The following is an 8,049-nucleotide window of genomic DNA, read 5'->3' as shown; positions in this document are numbered from 1 at the left end:
CCAAATTAAAGTAGCCAATGAAAGCGCAACGTCTTCCGCAACGCCCTTGCAGGAAGTCTTTCAAAAGTCTGAAATACATCTCCCAGAATGCAATACGATGCAAGTTGTTTCCATGGTAACTTTGTTGCGGTCAGCCCATGCTGGCGTGACCCTATGAATTATCATGGTGATGATCATTTAGAAAATTATTCGTTTGTTTGGTGTAACATATATTTTAACTGTCACTCTATATAAAGCCGTCATTTTTTTGCTTTATGCACTTAAACTTCGTTTCAAGATCAATCAGTGTTCGTATTCTTGCAGTTTGTAGTGTTTGATCTTGTTTTCTGGAACATGTTTGGATCTCCAGTGGACTTTTCATTTAAGGAGCTCAACACAATCCCAGGTGTGTTTCTACTTTTATAAATGTGTTTGAAAGTTTTGCTTACCTGAAGTAGCACGTCACACTCCTTTATTTTAAGGTCAGAATTCATTTTTGCTAATTGCTAACAGTAATTACATTCGAAACGCATTTTATTTCCCTAAATGAGGCACGTTTTTGAGTGAAACTAAATAGAAGTATCCGATGCTTTAGCGAGTCGAAACATTTGAGCCGAATCTTTCTAATGAATCGGTTCAACCGGTTCACAAAATCAGTCTGAGCATTTTAAAGGGTTAGTTCATCCAAAAATGAAAATTCTGTAATTTATTACTCACCCTCATGCGTTCCACACCGTAAGACCTTCGTTCAACTTCAGAACACAAATTAAGATATTTTTGATGAAATCCGATGGCTCAGTGAGGCCTCCATAGCCAGCAATGACATTTCCTCTCTCAAGATCCATTAATGTACTAAAACATATTTAAATCAGTTCATGTGAGTACAGTGGTTCAATATTAATATTATAAAGCGACGAGAATATTTTTGGTAAAAACAAAATAACGAATTATTTAGTGATGGCCGATTTCAAAATACTGCTTCAAGGAAGCTTTGGAACGTTATGATTCTTTTGTGTCGATGTCGAATCATGATTTGGATCAAACCGCCAAACTGCTGAAATCACGTGACTTTGGCGCTCCGAACTGATGATTCGATACACTGATTCATTTATGCTGTTCCCTTTCTTCTGCTGTTTATTTTGTTTCTCATTGAAATAGTTTTTTCATTATATTGTTTTGAGCATTCATAATAATAGTTTGTCACTCCCACTTGAACTTTTATATACATGTCCTCTCCTTTTGAACTTTATATTCAGAATCAGAATCAGAATCAGAAAGAGCTTTATTGCCAGGTATGTTGTTTACACATACTAGGAATTTGTTTTAGTGACAGAAGCTCCACAGTGCAACAGAGTGACAGCGACAAGACAAGACACATAATAAAAAGAATAAAATAATAATATACAAATTTACAAGATAGACAAAGTGCAAAAAAAAAAGCAAAAGACAATATATATTATAGACAATTGTATGTACAATTATGTGTGCAAATTGAGATATAAATAAGTGTTTTAAGTAAATAATGTGTAATAGTGTTATGTGTTCCGTGTTTGTTAAGTGTTCATGAGATGGATTGCTTGAGGGAAGAAACTGTTCCTGTGTCTGGTCGTTCTGGTGCTCAGGGCTCTGTAGCGTCGACCGGATGGCAACAGTTCAAAGAGGGAGTGTGCTGGATGTGAGGGGTCCAGAGTGATCTTCTTTGCCCTTTTTCTCACTCTGGATAAGTACAGTTCTTGGAGAGTGGGGAGGGTTGTGCCAATGATTCGCTCAGCAGACCGGACTACCCTCTGTAGTCTTCTGAGGTCAGATTTGGTAGCTGAGCTGAACCAGATGGTAATTGAAGTGCAGAGGATGGATTCAATGATGGCAGAGTAGAACTGTTTCAGCAGCTCCTGTGGTAGGTTGAACTTCCTCAGCTGGCGAAGGAAGTACAACCTCTGCTGGGCCTTTTTCACAATGGACTCAATGTGGTTGTCCCACTTCAGGTCCTGGGAGATGGTGGTGCCCAGGAACCTGAATGACTCCACTGCTGCCACAGTGCTGTTCATGATGGTGAGTGGGGAAAGAGCAGGGGGGTTTCTCCTGAAGTCCACGATCATCTCCACTGTCTTGAGCGTGTTGAGCTCCAGGTTGTTAAGACCTCCAGTCTGTAAGCAGACTCGTCACCGTCCTGGATGAGGCAGATCAGTGTGGTGTCATCCGCAAACTTCAGGAGCTTGACAGAGGGGTCTTTAGAGGTGCAGTCGTTTGTGTAGAGGGAGAAGAGCAGTGGGGAGAGAACACAGCCCTGAGGGGCGCCGGTGCTGATGGTGAGGGTGCTGGATGAGAATTTTCCTAGCCTCACTAGCTGCTGCCTGTCTGTCAGGAAGCTGGTGATCCACTGACAGACAGAGGTGGGCACGGAGAGCTGAGTTAGTTTAGGCTGGAGGAGTGATGGGACAATGGTGTTAAAAGCAGAGCTGAAGTCCACAAACAGGATCCTCACATAAGTCCCTGGTCTGTCCAGATGCTGGAGAACATAATGCAGTCCCATATTGACTGCATCATCCACAGACCTGTTTGCTCGGTAAGCAAACTGCAGGGGGTCCAGTAAGGGTCCAGTGATGTTCTTCAGAAAAGCCAGAACCAGTCTTTCAAATGACTTCATGGCCACAGACGTTAGAGCCACAGGTCTGTAGTCATTTAGTCCAGTGATTTTGGGTTTCTTTGGGACAGGGATGATGGTGGAGCGTTTGAAGCATGAGGGGACTTCGCACAGCTCCAGTGATCTGTTGAAGATCTGTGTGAAGATGGGGGCCAGCTGGTCAGCGCAGGTTTTCAGACAGGCTGGTGAAACGCTGTCTGGGCCTGGTGCCTTTCTTCTCTTGTTCTTTCTGAAGACCTGGCGCACGTCATCTTCACTGAACTGAATTGCAGGTGTGGGGGAGAGGGGGGTTGTTGGAGGTGTGAATGGTTATTCATATATTCATCAAAGAATCCTGACAAAAAAATAAAAAAATAAATTGCACACAACTCTTTTAAGCAGTAAATCATCATATTAGAATGATTTCTGAAGGATCATGTGACACTGAAGACTGGAGTAATGATGCTGAAAATTCAGCTTTGATCACAGGAATAAATTATATTTTAAGTTATTTTAAATTATAATATTTCACAATATTACCGTTTTTATTTCGGATCAAATAAATGCAGCCTCTTCTTTTAAAAACATGAAAAAACCTTACCGAACCCAAACATTTGAAAGGTAGTATATACTACCGTTCAAATGTTTAGGATCGGTAAGGTTTTTTTAATGTTTTTAAAAGAGGTCTTTATATATATGTGTGTGTGTGTGTGTTTGTTATATAACTTATTAGATTTAAAAAAAAAAATGTGTACACAAAAATGATTTCTCTTTCTCTCTCTCCATCCCTTCTTCTTCAGACATTCTTTCTGATATGCCTAATCCAGGCGCTCGTCCACTGAAGCGTGACTCGGAGCAGAAGTTCCTCAGCCGGACGCTCAGACTCAGCAACAACTTCATCTCAGACTTTTCAGGACTGACGGACACAATCTCTGCTCTGTTTGCCGAGCCCACACGTCTGGCCTGGCTCGACCTCTCCTTCAACGAGATTCGACACATCGACCCAGTACGCACTTTACCACCTGAGTCTAGCAGAACAATTTGTGTGTAAGTGCAAAGTATGTATACCAGAGGACCTGAAATGTCATTCTCTCTCTCTTTCCGTCAGGTCCTCACTCAACTTAAAGAGTTACGTTTGCTGTATCTCCATGGAAATTATATTAGTACGTTGTCAGAAGTGGATAAACTTGCCGTGCTGCCGTCTCTCCATACCATCACTCTGCACGGCAACCCCATAGTGACCGAGCCTGACTACAGGTATGGTTGAAGGTCAAAGGTCAGTTAGATTGACATGTCAGGGAGCAGAAGAGTTTCCATAAATGTTAATTCTGTCACCATTCTTCACCCTCAAGTCGTTCCAAATCAGTTTGACTTACTTTGATTTGTGCAACTCAAAAGTTCCAAAGAAAGAAAGCAACATGACACAAATGATGGTGAGTTAATAATTTGCCTCAGTGAACTTGTCCCGCCGTGTCTGAACTCTGTGATTTTCCACTGTGGATCTCTGTACTCGTCGCGTTCCTGACACAACAGGTGCTGAAACTGCGGTTAGGATCCAGTTACAAACCTCTGCTGTCCTGTGCATAGCAACAGTAATCACATATAGTCCAGATACAGACACGGCATGTGCATGTGTTAGACCTTTCCCAGCCCGTGGCCTGTAGTCAAAGACATGTCCAGGTCTGGTCTCACCTCTAAATCTGATAGAAATAAGAAATTAGATGATATATATATTTTTTTCGCCATTAAGAGTTTCTGCATTGTAAGCAGGTTTTAATGTCAAGCACATTTTTCCCCTCTCATTACTGCAATGCAAAGACTAAATATTTATACATCATGCACTCTACAAAATGTTGAGTTAAAAATGGACAAACCCAGCGATTGGGTAGTTTTATTTAACTCAACTATTGTTTTGAAATTACTATATTGCTGGCTTAAAATGAGCCCAAAATTAGCATTTATTAATATGTTTAATAAATGAACATTTATTTATAAGTTTAATAAATATTACTTACAAAAATAAACATTTATTAAATTGCTTATTAATACATTTTCATATTTTGATTATTATTGATGCCTTTAATTATGTGATTTTTAATTTCCAGCCTATTTTGGGTTCATTTTAAGCCAGTCATATATTATTTTTTTAAACAATAGCGGAGTTAAATAAAACTACCCAGCAGGTTGGTCAAACATTAACCCAACCACTGGGTCAAAACAACCCAAACGCTGGGTTTGCCCATTTTTAAAACAACAGGTTTAGAGTGTGGCTTTATTCATCATACAGAGGTTTATAATATAATACAGAAATTCATTAATTAAATTTTAAAAAAATAAATAAATAAAATACATTTTAAAAAAAGTGAAATGAGAAACTTACTTTTGGGGTAAAATGTGTCCAGTAAGGTTTTTACAAGGTTCATCAATATATTATTATTTACAAATCTATATTCAGTGTTTTTAATAAAAACAATAAATAAAATGTGCAAAATAATGTGTGGCTGTATTTTATATGATCTGTTGACATTAAAATTTTACATAATTTTTCACTGCTGTAATCTTAAAAAAATCTCAAACATCAATTATATTACAAGTATATTATAAGGTCTCATTAGTTAATGTTAGTTAGTGCATTAACAGTAAGCAAATTGTTTTTTTTTTTATGTTAGTTAACTGTTAATTAATATTAGCTCAAATACATTCAATATTAACCGATACAACTTTTGATTTTTATAATGTTGAAATTAACATCAACTAAGATATGCTTTTCATTTTTATCTCATGTTAAAGGTGCTATATAGTACTTTCATGTATTAATCGCTTTTTTATTGCCAATGTGTTAACAACTTGTAACGAAACTTTAAAAAACGAGACCTCTCCCAATTCCCCAGGCTGTCTATGGATACATTTACATGAAAACAATATGCTTAAAACGGATAAGTTTTTCCTTTGAGTCTTCCGCGTACAGATAACACCATTGACAAAACAATCCCCATTCATAAGAACCTGTGAAAATGACTAAAATTCTGTATTCTGCCATTAGATGGCGATGAAACACTATAGACTGAACATGTAATGCGCATGTGCATGACGTTATCGTTTTCACATATTTGCATTTTTGTTGTTTACACGGAGACCATTTTCAAGCCACCAAAATGCTGTTGTCATGTAAATGAACGGCCAAAATGCATAAAAAGTTTTCCGTTTTTAATTGAAAACGGTGTTGTGTAAATGGCCCCTATGAAAGCCTGTATAGACTGATTATTATGTGAAGGACTCGGGGCGCTTTTGCCGGGAAATTTGCGTCACTGTTGCTGGCTGCAGTTCACTTAACGGCCACCGGTGTCGCTAATAACAAGGGTTTCTGAAATTAACATGTAGCCTCTTTAACTAAAGGCTGGTGCACACTGTGCGATTTTGGCCACGATTTGGTAATCTGAGACAAATTTTGAGAATCCTAAAAGATTCCTAGGATCAAAAATCTGTAGTCTTTGATCGCTAGTTTTACATGTTCACAGACAGACAATTAATGACCGTTGCGATCAAATTTGACCTCAAACGAAATTCTGGCAGTGTCAGAAGATTTGCCGCACAATCCTCCAGTGTGACTTCTCCTACGACAAACATCAAATTGTCTTTGTTTTTCAAGATAAGCCGTGATCAAAATTAACGCTAGAAATTTCTTTGTTAGCCAGCATTTCAGTCCCGCGAGTAATGCAGCTCATGGTCACTGAACGTGTGTGGGTTGATTATGTAAAACTCTGGACAAGTTTTCAAGCACACGTGTGTTTTTAAAGGTGCCCTAGAATCAAAAATTGAATTTATCTTGGCATAGTTGAATAACAAGAGTTCAGTACATGGAAATGACATACAGTGAGTTTCAAACCCCATTGCTTCCTCCTTCTTATATAAATCTCATTTGTTTAAAAGACTTCCGGAAAACATGCGGATCTCAACATAACACCGACTGTTACGTAACAGTCTAGATCATTAATATGCATGACCCCAATATTTGCATATATGCCAGCCCATGATCAACGCATTAGACGAGGAAAGGCAGTATTAACGTCTGGATCTGTGCACAGACAAGGTAAGCAAGCAAGAATAGCGAAAAATGGCAGATGGAGCAATAATAACTGACATGATCCATGATATCATGATATTTTTAGTGATATTTGTGAATTGACTTTCTAAATGTTTCGTTAGCATGTTACTAATGTAATGTTAAATGTGGTTAAAGTTACCATTGTTTCTTACTGTATTCATGGAGACAAGAGCCGTCACTATTTTCATTTTTAAACACTTGTAGTCTGTATAATTCATAAACACAACTTCATTCTTTATAAATCTCTCCAACAGTGTGTAATGTTAGCTTTAGCCACAGAGCACAGCCTCAAACTCATACAGAATCAAATGTAAACATCCAAATAAATACTTTACTCACATAATTCGAAGCATGCATACAGCATGCATGACGAACATCTTGTAAAGATCCATTTGAGGGTTATATTAGCTGTGTGAACTTTGTAAATGCACTGTAATATAGTCGAGAGCTCGTGTGGCAGAGGAAGCGCATCTCTTAAAGGGGCCGTGCTGAAAAAAATCAGTGCATAGTTAATGATGCCCCAAAATAGGCAGTTGAAAAGGTTAATTTAAAAAAAATCTATGGGGTATTTTGAGCTGAAACTTCACAGACACATTCAGGAGACACCTTAGACTTATATTACATCTTGTGAAATAGCATTCTTGGGCACCTTTAATACATTTTGACTGTCTTACTGTCTGACATAAATGACAGCTGAGATCCCAAAGTGTGACATGAGGATCATGAACGTAGTCTGGATCAACAATCGTAAAGGACTGTTATAAATCTCAGTGTGCACCCGGCTTAAGGTAGTTAACAGATGAGACTTGTTTTGTAAAGTGTTACCAATTTCTCTGTTATGAAACGTTGAATTGCTCAGAATTGTGTACAGAATCACAGACAAATGTTCTGTATTAGAGGTATGATTAATCCAGTAAGTTGCTTTTCCTCTCTTGCTAGGGCACATTTGATCGCCACACTTCCTCATGTGAAGATGATCGATTTCAGTGCTGTGACCAAACAGGAACGGCAGTTGACTTCAGTTTGGCAAAGGGGCAGAAACCTACGTAAATCCACAGGTCACAGCAAAGTGGACTGAACATTCCTCATCCGACACCCTGTCATGTAACACGTGGCTTGTCTTTATATCTAATAAACTTGAACATTTATTAGCAGCAGTTTATTCCACCACAGTGAAGTTGCCTTTACCACAACCTCATTAAAATGGTTACAAAGCTGGAGTTACTTTAGTCAACTAGAGTGTTTCTTCATTAGCTGTTGATGAAGCCACATGGATAAGTGGTGAAACATCTTAAGCAAGATGAAACGTCCACTAAAGCACTCTAGAAAAGTGAGAATCTTC

At 38.4% G+C, this 8,049-nt stretch overlaps 1 protein-coding gene across 1 annotated transcript; it reads left to right on the top strand.

Moving 5' to 3' along the window:
- The first annotated feature begins 109 nt into the window (after nt 1-109).
- lrrc51 (leucine rich repeat containing 51) lies at nt 110-7,889 on the top strand. Its single transcript, XM_067364641.1, has 4 exons — nt 110-385; nt 3,403-3,608; nt 3,711-3,859; nt 7,647-7,889. The coding sequence occupies exons 1-4, from the start codon at nt 334-336 to the stop codon at nt 7,783-7,785; spliced, it is 546 nt and encodes a 181-aa protein (XP_067220742.1). The 5' UTR covers nt 110-333; the 3' UTR covers nt 7,786-7,889.
- Nucleotides 7,890-8,049: the final 160 nt, after the last annotated feature.

Source organism: Chanodichthys erythropterus, chromosome 17, assembly GCF_024489055.1.
Source record: "Chanodichthys erythropterus isolate Z2021 chromosome 17, ASM2448905v1, whole genome shotgun sequence".
NCBI classification, from domain to species: domain Eukaryota; kingdom Metazoa; phylum Chordata; class Actinopteri; order Cypriniformes; family Xenocyprididae; genus Chanodichthys; species Chanodichthys erythropterus.
The sequence above is the reverse complement of the archived record's forward strand: the minus strand, read 5'-3'. Positions and strand labels throughout refer to the sequence as shown.